The sequence below is a fragment of the Papio anubis genome, chromosome 2 (genome assembly GCF_008728515.1).
Source record: "Papio anubis isolate 15944 chromosome 2, Panubis1.0, whole genome shotgun sequence".
Lineage (NCBI taxonomy): Eukaryota > Metazoa > Chordata > Mammalia > Primates > Cercopithecidae > Papio > Papio anubis.
This window is the reverse complement of record NC_044977.1, coordinates 167,502,465-167,518,235: the sequence shown is the minus strand read 5'-3', so window position 1 is coordinate 167,518,235 and position 15,771 is coordinate 167,502,465. Positions and strand designations below refer to the sequence as shown.

Here is a 15,771-nt window from a genome sequence, read left to right as displayed (position 1 = left end):
GAGGACTTTTCAAGCATTCCTGGTTGGCCATTTTCAAGTATCTTCCAACTCTTCCAAAAGGAAAATGTTCTATACCTCCCATTTTCTTTGTTGTCAGTTCACAAGTGTGAAGCTTTTTTCTTTATAGTTGTTTACTGCTATATTTTAAAAGCTCCCTACCATTTTGGGTTTTAAGTACGGATTCCAAAGCTGTTGTTCTTTTACAATACTTTTTCTCCCTTGCAGGTAAAATTAGTATTTTCAAAAGAACCTTCAAAGCCATTGGCGCCACGAATTCTACCAAATCCTCTAGCAGCTGCAGCAGCTGCAGCAGCAGTGGCTGTGAGTTCCCCCTTCAGTCTTCGAACTGCTCCAGCAGCAACACTGTTCCAGACTTCTGCGCTTCCTCCAGCACTCCTGCGGCCAGCTCCTGGACCCATTCGGACCGCCCACACTCCTGTGCTGTTTGCTCCTTACTAAATTCCAAATAGGAGTAATTGTACTGCAATAATTTTTCAAAAAACAAAAAACAAAACAAACAAAGAGAACTATGCAGTGTTTATTTATAGTTTAAAGTATATCTGAAGAGCCAGGACTTTTGATAGTGAATTGAAAAGGTTATAAAAAAGGGGGGGAGGTATGGGGGTGGGAGGGAGGGAGTGGTATTTTCTCCAAATTAAAGCATTCCTCTTGAACGTTGATTGTTTTAGAAGTGATCTCCAGCATTGATTTGTAGTGGTATCTAGAACTTCTGAAGCCTCTGTGACTGTGCTTTTGGGCACATATTTCCCTCTGCATTGTCTTTCCTGCTTTATGAAACAACTATACATTGTCTAAGGGCATTAACTGGTTCCAATGTATATAAAATAATTTACTCTGTAGATTAAATCATACAAAAAAGGAAAAAAACAAAAACAAAAGCAACACTGTGAATAGTACTACCCGTGCTGGTCCTCTTGCTCTGACAGCAATTACTGGGTATTTATCCCAACAAAAGTAGATACAGTAGATGTCTTGTAAAACAATAGTGCTGTGTCTCAATCTATGCCACTAGGTTTTAAAGAATTGCAAAGGTAGAATGAACAACTATTTCATATCAATAAGCAGTCAAAAAATAAACATACACCAGATGGTGTCATGGAGGTCTCCCTGGTCAGCATTCTCCCCTCCTGTATGGCTTGAAGATATAGCAGAGCTAAGCTTAGAGATGGGGAAGGTATTAATAAAGGTGATTTCTTACAAAGTACTAACTTCCCACCCTGAAGATATATTGCTGGAAACAGGGAAGTGTTTATAATGAACCTCTGTCTGAAAATAGATAAACCCATGCATCACGGGTGTTAAGAAAGAAATCAGTACAACTCTTCTGTTTCAAGGATGAAGGATCATAACCTAGAATGATAATGCAAAGTAAAGATCTTTAATTTAGTACATATCCAATAAAAACAGAGAATATTACATCTCTGCAGTATCCCCTTTATATCATACCAGTAGGGTTGTTTCTTAGGCAAAGGTTTCTGCTTTAAGTATGATGGTAGAATTAAGCATTAGCTATTTTTATGGGTTTTTCTTGTTTTTTAGATTTCCTGCTGACATGATATAAACAATTAATATATATTTAATGTTATTAACAACAGGAAATATGAATCTGAGTTAATTGCACACCAATGACATAGTGTTAAAAAATACTGGTAAGTTCCACTCGACAATTATTTCTCCAGTGGAGTTGTGAAATACTAACAGCCTTTGATATTCACCATCAGGCTGAAAGAAGTTGATGTTTTACCTTTAAAACAAGATTTATCAGGGGTATATATAAATATATGTATATTGTATATATGTTAGAAAGAGTAAGAGAATAACTTATAAAAAGAAAAAATCTATATGACATAATTATATAACCACCCAGTGTTACATGTTATCATTAAATTGGTAACAAATGGCATAAAAATAGCTGTGCCTTTAATTTGTGATAAAGGCTATTTGCTTTTTCCCATAGAAAGCTAACATATACCTATCAATATGGTGGGGTTTGATGCAGCCACTCTGTTGCATTAATAAGAAAAATGACATTCAAACTTAGAATTATGACAAAACATACATGATTTAGGTTTAGAGAAAAAACTATTTTTGAAAAGGTTTTGTAAAGACTATTTAAAAATATAGGGAAGGATTGGGTGTGGCCTTCCTGAAACTGCTCTTAAAGTGTTGTAACCCTTGGAGAGGTATAAAGAATCAAGAGAAAACCATTTGAGAGATAGGTATTTAGCATTTATCATTTTGTATTTAAGAAACACCCATAGCGTGCTTGGTGCTCAACATTATACATGGTTTTTGGAGTTCTTCTCCACCATCTAGCTATAGAAATTTGTCATATAAATTAATCTTTAAAGCAGTTGGCTTTATATATCTTTTGTTAAACAACCAACCAAAACAAAAACAAAAACAAAAAAAAAGAAAGGAAGGAAGGGAGGAAGGAAGGAAGGGGGGAATGGAGGGAGGGAGGGAGGGAGGAAGGAAGGAAGGAAGGAAGGAAGGAAGGAAGGAAGGAAGGAAGGAAGGAAGGAAGGAAGGAAGGAAGGAAGATAATGTGTTCCATCAGTATTCTGGTAGAAACAATTTCAAACCATGCTTCTCTGGTTAAATATATTGATTAGCATTAACATTTGCTTTTGAAAGTATCTGGTGATTTTGCATTTACCAGCATCTCAATTCTCTGGTTTTAGCAAGTGTTTCCTTTTTCACCTACAGAGACCCTATTAGTTCAGCCAGGTGGATAGTTGCCCATAAGTTTGCTGTTTGGGGCTCTGCGTGTATCCCATGTGACCAGCTTCTAACCATTTTGAACTTTAGTTTCGCTTTTCTGCTATGTCAAATATTTTGATTTTCCATAGTCATCCTGAATCCCTATCCAACAACCTTTACAACTGATACAGCCTCACTTTCTGTTAGAGAACTTAGTGTTAATTAATGCAATCTCCCTGAAATGTGCTTTTGCTGTTCTTCCCCATTTTCACCAAAGTGAATGAGCCAGTCCACCAGAAATCAGGGCCTGTGGGATATACAGGGTCCTGGGTCACAAGGCATTACTGTCTTTAATGATTTGCTGGGAACAAACAAATCAGCCATATTTTCTCCATCAGCCATATGAGAAAACTCAGAAATACCTGGATCCCTTCTGCCTCACTTCGCTACGGAACCATTTTTGTTTAAATGGTCTTTTAAATTGGAGTTGTAAGCATCAGTTGTCTTTTATTCACTACCTAATAAAGGATGAAGCCTAACCACAGAACTTATAGTGGATTCTCTGTGAGTTGTTTCCCCCGCACTCCGTATATTTATCAATACCAGATTAACATCCATTATAGTTCAGGCTGCCATAAAGCTGTATCTTTTCCCTTAGGGAACTTTTTTCATGAATAAAGATCCACAATTTAGATTGGTCAGCAGTGTGCTGTGAAAATCCCTGAGGGTGGTCTGACTTTATGGTTATACATCCCTTCCCATGCATCACACCATGGCAAGGAAAGTGATAGAGAAAGCAGCTCTGATTCATTTGAAACAAATATAAATGCATTGCAGAAGCCAAATGCCTCTGGAAAAAGCATTGTTGCACCTCCACCAGATCATCCAGAGAAATGGGAAACAGTCATTGGGGAGGTACTGTATTTCTCTTATGAGAAAACAGGCGATTACACATGATAAATTGCTCCTCTCACTGGACCTAAACTTTGAAGAGTACTTGTTTTATTCACACAAGAAAACATACTTGGCTTTTGGCAATTTATATCACCCCTGCCTCATTTGAAAGGATTTCTGTCTTTAGATACTATTGGACTTCTCCTGATCTATTGCAGTAATTCACTGCCATTATCATCAGAGATGAAATTTGGTTTTTCTAAAGGTGCTACATATTTTGTTGCCAAGAAGCTAGTTAGCAAAGGAATATTTATATGTATATGAAAATTAAAAGAGCAAGAAATAATAAAAGACTAAAAATTAAAAGACAGCAGAAGTTTCAAAATAGAATCAAAGTGGCTGTACCTATTTGAGTTTCTAAGACACAAACCAACACATAGTAGACATGAGCATTAAATATCACTTATTACAATTAAATTTTAAATTAATATCTTTGTCTTTGTACCTGTGTAATGTTTCAATTGTTCAGAAGAAATCAGATCACAAAGCTAAAAGATAACTGAAGTGGTATATAGGCCTCTTTCTTTAGATCTGAATTGATGTGGAAAATTACCTTTCTATACGTAAGCATGGATAACATTGTATTAATAACTTTGTGCACCCAAAAGCAGCATGAAGTGGTGGGGAAAGCAATGAGGAGCCTTAGAGTAGCCAGGGTCTATTGTAGACTTTGTCCCTGACCAACAGTCAACTAATGCCTTGCCCTTAATTTCTTCATCAGTAAAATAGATGATGACGATTAACAGCTAAGCTGGTTTAATATATCAGCACTAGAGGGGCACTGCTTTTATCCTCTCAGGAATTAAAATTATTTATTCGAGTGACCAGTACAGCTACTCACAAACTTGCATGTGTCCAGAAAAATATTCCGTATTCCTTTCCATCCTGAGTGTAAACCACATTGTAGGTCATTCATATGCTCAACCAGAATGTACATTTCACCAACTAATACTGGAGTAGTTGCTAATTCACTTAGTACTCACTTATTATGACTGCACTTATGCTAACATCATGTAAGATATGCTACTTCTATTTTCCCAGTCAAGAATGTGATAAATTCTGAACAAAACCAACCCTGAAAAAGTCAATAGCCAGCTGGCAGTGGGGGTGTGGAAAGGAACAACAATTTAAATGCATCATCCTTATTTCTTTTGTTGCACTTTCTCTCAATAGGAAGAGGTCCTGACTGCTTAGTCTAAGCAGTCTTAGACTAACTCTGTCCTGAGTTTGCATGTATTTTAACTAACGGTCACCTTATTAAGACCATTTCTTCCACAGACAAGTATATCAGTTATGCACTCTTATCATTGTTACAGGAATTATTTAAACTGAGTCCTAACAATGAAAATTTTACTTGACTTTTGCTGATTTTTTTCTTTTCTACATGGGGAGATTTATCTCTGGAACATCTCTTGTGTTTTTGTACGATCTGCTTCAGTAACTAGAGAGGCTACTATCAGGAGGTGAAATGGATCATTTCTGTGGTAGGTCTCCATTGTCTACATAGTGCTTTTGAGAGTGGTATCAGGGTGTCCAGTGAAGGATGGATATGTTGACATGTCATGCTCATGTGGCCTAAAGGTTGTTACTGCCAGGAATGGACTTAGAGCTTACCAGAATGTGAATGGTGACAAAAGGCAAGTTCTACTCTGGAAAAATATCATATGTGTTATTTTATTAGAAGTTCATGTGGGTCATGAATCGTCACAGAGTTTAAAGAATTCTATGGTTGGATCATCAATGTTCAGATGGCAAGGGACTGAACATTACCTTCAATTTGAGGGTCTTCTCTTTCCTCTTCTTGGTGATGGAAACTCATCCTTCCTAGGTGGCTAAATTGACTGTAGAAACTGCTAAAATGTATTTGTCAAATGAAGTAAAATCTGATTATTAATATGTATGATCAGGTAGAGTATCTTAGAGTTTGGTTAAGTTAACTAAGACAGCAGAGAATGGGGTCATGTTATTTTCAGACTGGCAGGTCATCTCTAAAGGCAATTTTTAAAGAGTAGGGCTAAAATGATTTGTGAGCAAAGAAGTATCATTAAAAATAAGTAATAGTATAGTGACAAGTTGTAAGGTTAATGCTTATATACACACACACACACATACAGAATTGTAAAACTATGAGTCTTAGTACCTGTCATTCTTATACAAAGTCATGGTAAAATCATTTTATTTTCAATGATTAGGTTGGTTTTACTTTAAGAAAAGGAACTCCAATTTCACACTTGGGAATCTTAATCATTTTAGTGCATTGGAGGGGCTGGGAAGTAGATATAATGTTAAGGTATTACGCACTCTAGCAGGACTATTATGCTAACAGTTTGAGTTGGGTAATACAATTGTATCATTTCACATCAGCTACTGACTTTGAGTATAGAATTTGAACCCTTATACAATCTTCCTCAAATCCAGGTAGTGTGCAGGACGTGGTAAAACAAGACTACGGAAAATTAGCAGAGAGCACCTTAATTGGAAACCCAGATTGTGTTTTTGCCAGTATAACAAATATTTTTAAAGTCTCTCAGTAATAAGATTGTCCAACATAAATCTATTGAGAAACATTGATGTTAGAGAGTTTTGAAGCTATAGTGAAGTGTGTTACATTTTGTTAACCAAAAAACCAAAATGTGGGTTTTATTGGACGTTTGTCAACCCAACTTAACACATATTATATAATTTCAGTATAGGACCCTAGGGCTAGGGGCAACTAATATTGGATAAAGACCCTTCGTGAGATGCTTTATGTCTCTTGTGATGTTATGCTAACATTAGTAGAGATGAAAAAGAAATTAAGTTCGTGAGGTCCTGGAAAGTTTAACTTTTATCAAATAGTCTAGAAAAATTCCATTTGATGGCATCTGGTTTTTAAATGGATTATAGAAAAATGTGTGGAAGTACTGGATATTGGTGAAAAAGCCTTGTGGCCAAGGGATCTGGGCACAAGATTGAGCATCACAGAACAGTGAGCACAGTTGTTGGCTTCACTACCAATCATCTACAAGGAAACTGGGCCAATTCACTTGACATTTTGATGATTCTTTCTGATAAAAATAGGGATAATGACTGATTACAGAAATGTGCTTTTAAAAAAGCTGAATTTAGTAAAAGCAAGTCATTTGCTACTCAAAATAGCTCCAAAATCGAAGCCATATTTCTATAAATTTCATAAAATTGTTTTAAAATGTGACTTATAGTTACAGGGTTTATATTACTACATATTTAAGATGGAACTGACCTAATGCCAAAGCTATATCACTTGTAGCTATGTTCGCTTTCTGTTTTGTCCTGAAAAAAGGTTGGAGTATTTTTAAAAATATATTTTTTAATCTGCACATGGAGCTATATGCAAAGAACATTGTTTCTTTGGGGAATATTTTTAGTCATAGTTTCTTTCAATTTATTTTATCAGCCAAAATCTTATATCAGTTTCAACTAAGGTCTCCTAACTTTAGTCAATAATTTCTTCTAATAATGTTTAATTCACTGAAATTTTACAACAAATTTTAAATTGACTCCGAAGAGTGGTCATTTGGGGAAAATTTAATGTTATCCAATGTATGATGAAATATTCAGCTTTCACAAAAACTGGATGTTTGGCTACTTTAAAATGGCTGTTCTTCACAATAAAACTACAAACAGACACTATCAAATAAATTGAGTGATAAGTATGTCTATTTACTAACATGAGCCAATTTGAACTTTAGTTTCGAGATCTAAAAATATCTTAATCCACATGCATTTAGTGACTATAAATTGAAGGCAGTATTCTTTTGACAACCAAGCTTCTTGAAAACTTGGCATTAATGTTTGCAAACAGAAGCACTATTTTGAAATTAAAAATAGATTATGGTTTGTTCTACATGTTTGTGACCCTGCAAAAAATTACTTAAAGGAAAAATATTCATGTGATTCTTCTCCTCTTATATTCTTATGGCTTAAAAAATATAACCAGGTTTTTATCTAATATCAATCTCTTGGCAAAGGATCATATAAGGTTTTACCTGCTAACAAGAATACTTCATTTGAAAGAGCATTACCACAAGCACTGGAGGGAGGTAGAGTTGACATGGTGAATTTGATTTTACAAGAACTAACAAAGCCAGGGAACAAAGCATTGACTTAATTATAATCACTAGTCACACCGATGTGAGATTCCGAATCGTTGGTCAGCCACAGTGATGCCACCTTGGCATCAAACTTGCCTGTTCCATCTTTATCAGTACATCTGGAAGTCTGACTTGAGTACCAGAAGCCAAAACGCTCACAATGCTAATTTATGCCACCTTAATGGCCCATGTGTTCAGTAAATAAATTTGCTTTTTACATCTTGTCAAATCTTACTGAATAAACCTTTCATCAGAGGTTCTATATATCCCCAGGTAGGCTTGGAAACTTGAGATAGGATTTTATTGTGTTGTATATTATGATAGTTGAATGATGATTCTATATGTTATTGTTTGTTTCCATTAAAAACCCAAAGAACTACCCTTTGTATGCCAGTAAAGTACTATTTTTTTCTTGAAAAAAGTAATAATAATAATAATTAAGGCAATTCACATAGTTTGTTTTATGCCAGTCTTCTATTTTAAGTTATGTGATAATATCTCCCCAAACATCAATTTCTCACCCTACATGATATGTGATAAAGTCCCCCATATGCCAATAATTTCCCCCACTATAAGATGAAGCTGCTTTCAATATTATTGACTCAGAAATGTAAAATATAGTACAGCTCATCTTGTTTGTGGTCCTGTGCTAAGTTAAACTTGCAGCTGTGAACAAATTAATATTTATTTTTTTCAGGAATTCTTTAAGATGAACTTTTCAGTTTTAGTAAAACAAAGACACTAGTGATATTTTTATGTGATGAAAGCTCTCTGGTTCCTTCAGCAGCTCTAGGAACATCCTTAGCCATTCTCTTATCCGCTCTCTTTGACAATATCAAAATCGTCCAGGTATGTAACATTTCCAGTGGTGTCAGGATATTGATCTGTTTATGTCCTTATTCTTCACTTGGTTTGTGGAATCAAAATGATTGCTTGTTTTCCTCTCTTCTGTAGATAATCCATAGACAATGTATTCAATTTGGTAAACATTTTTTTCATCTTGGTTTAAGTTTGAAGGCTCTAAGGAAGAGTAATATTATAGCGAATTATGTATTCTATATGTTCTACTCCACTTGTTTGTAATATACTCCTGTTCTGAGAGTTATCGTTAACCTATATAACACAACTGTTCCAAGTGCCAAGTAAGAATTGTAGTGACTCACAGAACACATGTCCCATGACTATTTATCAAAAGTAATGTGTTGATTAAAGAAAAAAAAGTAAAACATTTTATTTTCATTCAGTTCTGAATGATGCTTGTTCCATTATCTCTTCCTTCTCCCTTGTTAAACAAGGTAAACGTTTTCATACTTAAACTGACCACTTAGAGCATTTCAGTTAAATATAAGGCAGAAAAATAACATTACCCATAACTTTGAATCCTTGCGGTTGGCCTTTGCTAAAATAAAATTTTATTGAAGACAAGAGGTTGCAAGATGGTTGTCCATGTTTCCATAGGACTGAATTTTAAAAAAATTTTTAATTAGTTCCCAAACGTCTTTGAAAAAAGTGTTTTTAAAATGAGAATTTCTATAATTTATTTTCTGTCACCTACTAAAGACACTGCTAGACTTATTAAGCCTGGTGGATAGAGATGATCCGAACTTGAACCTTCGGAAAAATCATTTATCAACATTTAAAATTCTATAAGCCCATAAAAACATGTTAACACCAACACATGGAAAAGAAAATGTGTTGCAGTAAGTTCTCATTCATGTTCAAGAACAACAGGAGATGAAGAGTATGTGCACCAACTAAGGTTTTCTTTAACACTCTCTGAATATACAATGAATAATATACCAAAAATGAAAGGCTACAAATGGTATCGTATTGAAATGCAAAGACATGAATATTCAGAGAAAACTATTGTAAAAAGTATATTATCCATACAGTATATATTTGCTGCCAAATTGAAAATTGTCATTGCTAAGTTTTTTTGTTCTATTCTGACAGGTCAAAATAATTTATCAGGCTCATTAAGTGATAGGTTTAATTATATTTCAACTCAGAGGAGATGAGCATGAAAGATATCAGGGACATTTCTCTATGCCTACCATTTATTACCATAACCACATTTAAATAAATGTGAATCTTGCATAAGTGAATAATAAAAGTTAGACCTTTTGATGTAATAATGATGCAACACAACTGTTGTCCTTGTATGCATTATAAAATGGAAAGTGGGATTGAATATTCTGCCTAACACTACAGGCTCACATCAATCTGCAACTGTGAAATCTTCCAGACACCAGAGCCCCACAGATTATAGATTCCACCAATTTCCTGACTACTATGTGGTCAAATACTGCGTTCATCTATTTACAAAACCAGCCCTTTCTTCTATGTTAGTTCAAAACATGTTTCTGGTGTTGATACCAATTCTCCATCCCAGGGGGGAGCTATGTATGGATGACACACCTTATTTCTAAAAGAAATCTAGTTTGTGTGTTCAAAACATTTTACTAGGAAAGAAGAAATGTATCAGCAAGTGCCGGGAACTTTCTCTACTGGTATTCTAAGGCTGATGTCTTTATATCTTAGCAAAAAGAAGAAGTAATAATAATACTAAAAAGAGGGGAAGAAAAAGGAAAAGTGGAAGAAAAAAAGTTAGACATGATGTAACATTATAAAAACAACTTAAAATGCCCGAACATAACTCTAATAGGAGACTTAATGAACAGACTTTGTGGGGAAAACAGTAGTAAACTTTAAAGCCTCTGAAAGAATTAGATGCCTAAGGGAAAAATAAACATTTGCTTCCAAAAATAAAATAAAATGAGAATTTCTGATTTTTCTTGAAAAGTTAAAACAAAAACATCTGAGAGCCCTGGTACTGAATTCCCACTAGGCATTTATTAGCTGCAGAACTAGCTAAATGAACTGTGACTGGCCCCTTTGGACTAAACAGAATTTTACAACTTTCTACAATCTATACTTGGAGGCCCCAGTCTTTGCTTTTTGACAGTCCCTGTAATCAGTTTGCTTTGCAACCCCCAGCATGGCTTATAGGTTCTTAGCCACCATGTACTCTTTTACTAGCTAGTCTTCAGGGTCTTCATCCGTCTACCTTCTCTCCCAATGGGTTCCTCTTGTAATGTTTTTCGTTATTTTTGGATAGGCATTTTCAATAAGGGGAGACTTATTTTTTTTTACAAACAACACTTTCAATAAAGGTTTTCTTTACCAGAACATGACCTGTGACAAATTAATGACTTGAGTGTGTGTGGGATTTCTTACAGTTGACACCTAGGAAATATTTGATTTGGTTTATGCAGTGGGTGACTATATCAAGAAACAAATTCTGTCATTGTGTGTGTGTGTGTGTTTCTCTGCAGGAAGGTTTGGCTTCTGCTAATAGCAGAAACTGGACTTTAGGAAGAAAGATCAAACATTTTTCATATGAAAACAAGTCCTTACCTATTTAATTCTCTCTTGAAGTTAGATGAAGAAAATTCAGAAATATTGTTTCTGAATATACATTTGCTAAATACATTCTGATTCTTTAGAGGGCCACTGACACTCTCCCCTAAATACATGTAACCTGTCAGATTATCAGTTTGAAAAAGATCTATACTAAAGTATTTTATCAACTTTCAAAATAACCCCAATTTTCCCGAACATTTAGGAACAGCATTTAAAACGTAGAATTATCCATTGCATGCTAAATATCTATCCTTTTCATCTGCCTATGCAATCAATAAACTGATTCAATTAGCATTGATATTAGCATCTATACTTTTGAAATCACTAATTATCTAATAGCAAAGGTCTCTTTCATATTGTTTTGCTTAGAAATAAAAAATAGGGCTGTTCATAAGTTTCTGTTCAGTAGTCCAAGCCAGAAAGCCCTTGCCACAGCTGGATATGGAAGCTTGAATAACATACAACTTCACATTTCTCAAAGTGTGTAATCCAGGCATTATGAATAATTTCTAGCCAAGTCCTAAGAAATTGTACATGATCTTTCTAAACAGAGGCTGGGAATTGTTATGCCGAAGCAAAAATGAAGTGTCAGGTAAGGTCTGATGCTGGGGAAAACAATTAGAACATTACTGAATTACCCTCCTGTTAAAGAGCTCACCTTCACCTTCAAAAGCTAATTATCAGTTTACCATGTTTTATTCATTAATTAGAATTATTTTCTAGAGTGTCAGAGCATTTCAGGTGGGTTGAGTTATGATGGAAAAGACAATCATAGCCTCTGCAAGTTTGTGATTTATTTAGCCAAAGATGCAGAACCTAAGGGAAGCAAAATGCTATACAGGGTGGTAGAAAACGAGGTCTATTTTGGCCACTGTTTCTTTTCCTCTGGATTCCTTTTAGGTGAGAGGTAGGAGAGACAGGGCCACAGTTGCCAGGGATGCTTGGTACAGATATGGTTCTGCCAGATTTATTTAGGAAAGCCTATTTTATGCTAACTCACTGCCATTGTATACTTAGGTATATTCGTTTCCTTGGGCTTCTGAAACAAATTGCCATAAACTTTGTTGGCTTGAAACAACAAAAAATGTAGTCTCTCATGGTTCTAGAGGCGGGAAGCCAAAAATCAAAGTATTAGCAGGATTGGTTGTTTCTTAGGGGGTCAGGGGAAGACTGTTCCATGTCTCACTCCTCTGGTGGTTGCTGGCAATCTTTGGCATTCTGTGGCTTGTAGATATGCACTCCAATCTCGGCCTTTGTCATTTATTGGGCTTGTTCCTATGTGTCTTCACGTCTTTCATTTCTCTGCATGTTTGTCTCTTCTCTTTTTCTTATAAGGACACCAGTCATATTGGATTTAGGATTCATCCTACTCAAGTGTGACCTCATCTTAACTAATTACATCTGCTAACACCTTATTTCCAAGTAAAGCCACATTCTCAGGTTCTTCTAGAGGTAGAACTTCAACATATGTTTTTGGGAGAATCAAATCAACCCACAACATCAGGCTTATCTCACCCTTCCTAGAGAACTCACATTCAATTTGTACCCTTCCCTTTAAGGAGACATTTGCTATCTTAATACTTTGCTAGTTGTGAAGGAAACCAGCATCATAAAGCCACCACTTGTATTGTTGCAATTTGAGGTGCAGGCAAGCAAAACAGGGCTCTGAAAACTATCTTTGTTCCTATTTTTTCTAAAAATGCTATACCTTGCTATCCACACCAAATCCCATTGTCTTAGGTTAGGTCCTCTAGAAGCAGAGCCCAAAATGGGCTTCTCAGCAAAGTTCTTTGTTATTGAAGGGGTACTCACAGGGGGAAAGGGATAAAGGAAGTAGAACAGGATGAGATAAAAAACTTGAGGCCCAGTTTCAGACTAGTCTCATAAGAAGCTCAAATATTTCTAGTACTTTTTAAAAATAGCATGTGATCATTAATACAATCCAAGGATAAGGTATGAAAAGAGACAGGTTCAATTAGAAGAAAAAAAAGAGATGCATACCATCAATTCTTAGTGCCATTGAAAGTTATGGGTCATTTTTAGATAGGCTGATTAGTCATTCTAGTTTGCCTGAAATACTTCCAATTTATGCCTGTTACACTGATGCAATCATTAATCATGCTCCATTTCAAGCTAAAAATTCTTCTATTTGTTTAATAAATTGTATGAGTTTAATCTCCTTTTTCAAATTTATAAAATAAGTGGACTGAAACAAGAACTTTTCCAATAACACAATTTTTATAGTAATTTGTATTTAATAAAACACATTGCTTATGAGGGAATCTAATTGAGAAGACATAAAATGTTTACCCTAGAAAAGTAATTGACATTTTAGATTACAAATAACATTAGTGAATGTCTTGTTTCTCCATCTGTCCATTCTTCATCCACCCATTTGTACATCCTTTATTAATATGCAGTTATAATGTACCCTATACTATATTGGATTGGAGAAGGAAGGGTAAATAAAACATACCCAGCAACATACTCTGTGCCAAATGCATATTTATTTATGTTTATTCATATATAATATTTTACTTATGGAGTACATGTGATATTTTGTTACATGCATAGACTGTATAATGATAGTCAAGGATTTGAGGCATCCATCACTTTGAGTATTTATTATTTCGGTGCATTGGGAATGATTCAAATCCTCTCTTCTAGAAACACTGAAATATACAATATGTGTTCTTAACTATAGTCACTCTACTTTGCAGTGGAAAGATAGGATTTTTGCTTTTTATCTAACTGTGTATTTGCATCTGTTAACTACCTCTTCTCATCCTCCACTCACCCACTCAATATTCTTAGCTTCTTGTGTTTATGATTAACATTTTTAGCTCCCACACATGAGTAAGGACATGCAATATTTGTCTTTCTGTGCCTGGGTTATTTCACTTAAAATAGTGATATCCCCTTCCATCCTTGTTGCTGAAATACATGATTACATTCTTTTTTATAGCCAAATAGTGCACCATTGTGTATGTATACCACGTTTTTTCTTTATCTATTTGTTCATTGATGGACATTTATATGGATCCCATTTCTTTACCATTGAGAATAGAGCTGTGATAAACATGCCAGTACCGGTATCCCTTTGATATATTCACTGGTTTCTATTCCTTTGGATAGACCCTCAGTAGTGGGATTGCTGGTGAATATGGTAGCTGTATTTTTATTTTCTGATAAATCTCTATAATATTTTCCATAATAGTTGTACTAATTTACATTCCTACCAACAGTGTATAACAGTTCCCTTTTCTCCACACTTCACCAGTATCTATTGCTTTTTGTGTGTGTGTGTGGGTGTGTTTTTTGTTTTTTTTTGTTGTTGTTTTTTTTTTTGCAGTGAAGAGGTGGCTTTAACAAATATATTCTCCAGAAATCTCCAGAACCTTTGGTGCCACCACGATGTAAACAGAACAGCTGAGTCCTCCGGGTAGGCTTCAGGTGCGATCTGCACAGACCGCGTGTGCGGGAGGCACGGAGTCAGAGGTGCTTCCTCAAATGCATTCCCCGTCTCTGGCAGAGCACACAGGCCCCAGGGCCCCGTGGACAGGGTTTGTCCCAGCGTATGCACGTCACTTCCTGGGTCTGGGGGGTGGTACCTCAGAGGCTGCCCGCAGCAGGAAGCCCACGGAGAAACCAGGGCCTCTTGTTCCACTTGTCAGAGACCCCAGAAGGAGCCAGAGGGCAGCATCAGAGCCTGCGGCCCAGGCAGGGGTGCCCAAAGGCACAGCAGCTGCAGACCACTGGCAAGGCCAGAAGATGGTGAGTGGAAAGCAGGGGGCCCGTGGAGAGACCCCGAGAAGGGGCTGTTTAGCTGGGAGTCCTGCATTTGCCGTTTGTGTTTCATCCGGCGATTTTGAAACCAGGTTTTTATCTGGAACTCTGAGAGCTGCATCTCCCTGGCCAGCCTCTTCCGCTCCAGAGGGCGCGGGTACTGGTGGTGCCGGAAGACGCCCTCCAAGGCGCGTACCTGCTCCCTGGTGAAGGCTGCGCGGACACTGGAGGCCCCGCCCGGCGTTTGGCTCCTTACTCAACCCAGCCACGGCCTTCTCCGGCGCAGGCAGATTTGAGGAGCTAGCCTCCTTGGTGCTGACGACCTGAGGGGTCTCCCGGGTGCCGAATGTCTGGCCAGGGCCAGGGAGGCTCCCCGGGGAGACGTCGGCAGGCCTGGGGGTGTGGGTCGGCCCTGAGCAGCTGCTCTGGGAGACCTAGTCCACGGAGCCAAAGCTGGAGGGCTGCTGCCAGCCACGAAGTGGGGAGGAGGAGAGACGCATGGCGGTCAGGTGGGCCGGAGGGAAAGCCGGGCGGGGCTGGCCAGGCGCAGGATCCAGCTCGCTTTTTGTCTTTTTAATAATAGCCATTTTAACTAGGATAAGATGATATGTAATCTTTAGTTTTGATTTGTATTTCCCTGATAAATAATGATGCTGATAATTTTTTCATATACCTGTTGGCCATTTGTATGTATGTATTCTTTTGAGAATTGTCTATTCAAGTTCTTTCCCGCCTTTTTTTTTTTTTTTTTTTTTTGAGACACAGTCTCACT

The 15,771-nt window shown here is 36.7% G+C and overlaps 1 protein-coding gene and 1 pseudogene across 6 annotated transcripts in view; one reads left to right on the top strand and one right to left on the bottom strand.

Annotated features, from left to right (window-relative positions):
• ZNF385D (zinc finger protein 385D) overlaps positions 1-2,425 on the top strand; it is a 963,288-nt gene extending 960,863 nt beyond the window's left edge. For all 6 annotated transcript variants that reach the window (XM_017955941.3, XM_017955943.3, XM_021933870.2 and 3 more), the window contains one exon: positions 226-2,425. In XM_017955941.3, the coding sequence (XP_017811430.1) occupies positions 226-459 (234 nt within the window). In that variant the 3' untranslated portion in view covers positions 460-2,425. The remainder of the gene's footprint in view (positions 1-225) is intronic.
• Positions 2,426-7,803: 5,378 nt separating this feature from the next.
• Positions 7,804-15,499, bottom strand: LOC101002544 (annotated as a pseudogene).
• Between the last annotated feature and the right edge of the window lie 272 nt (positions 15,500-15,771).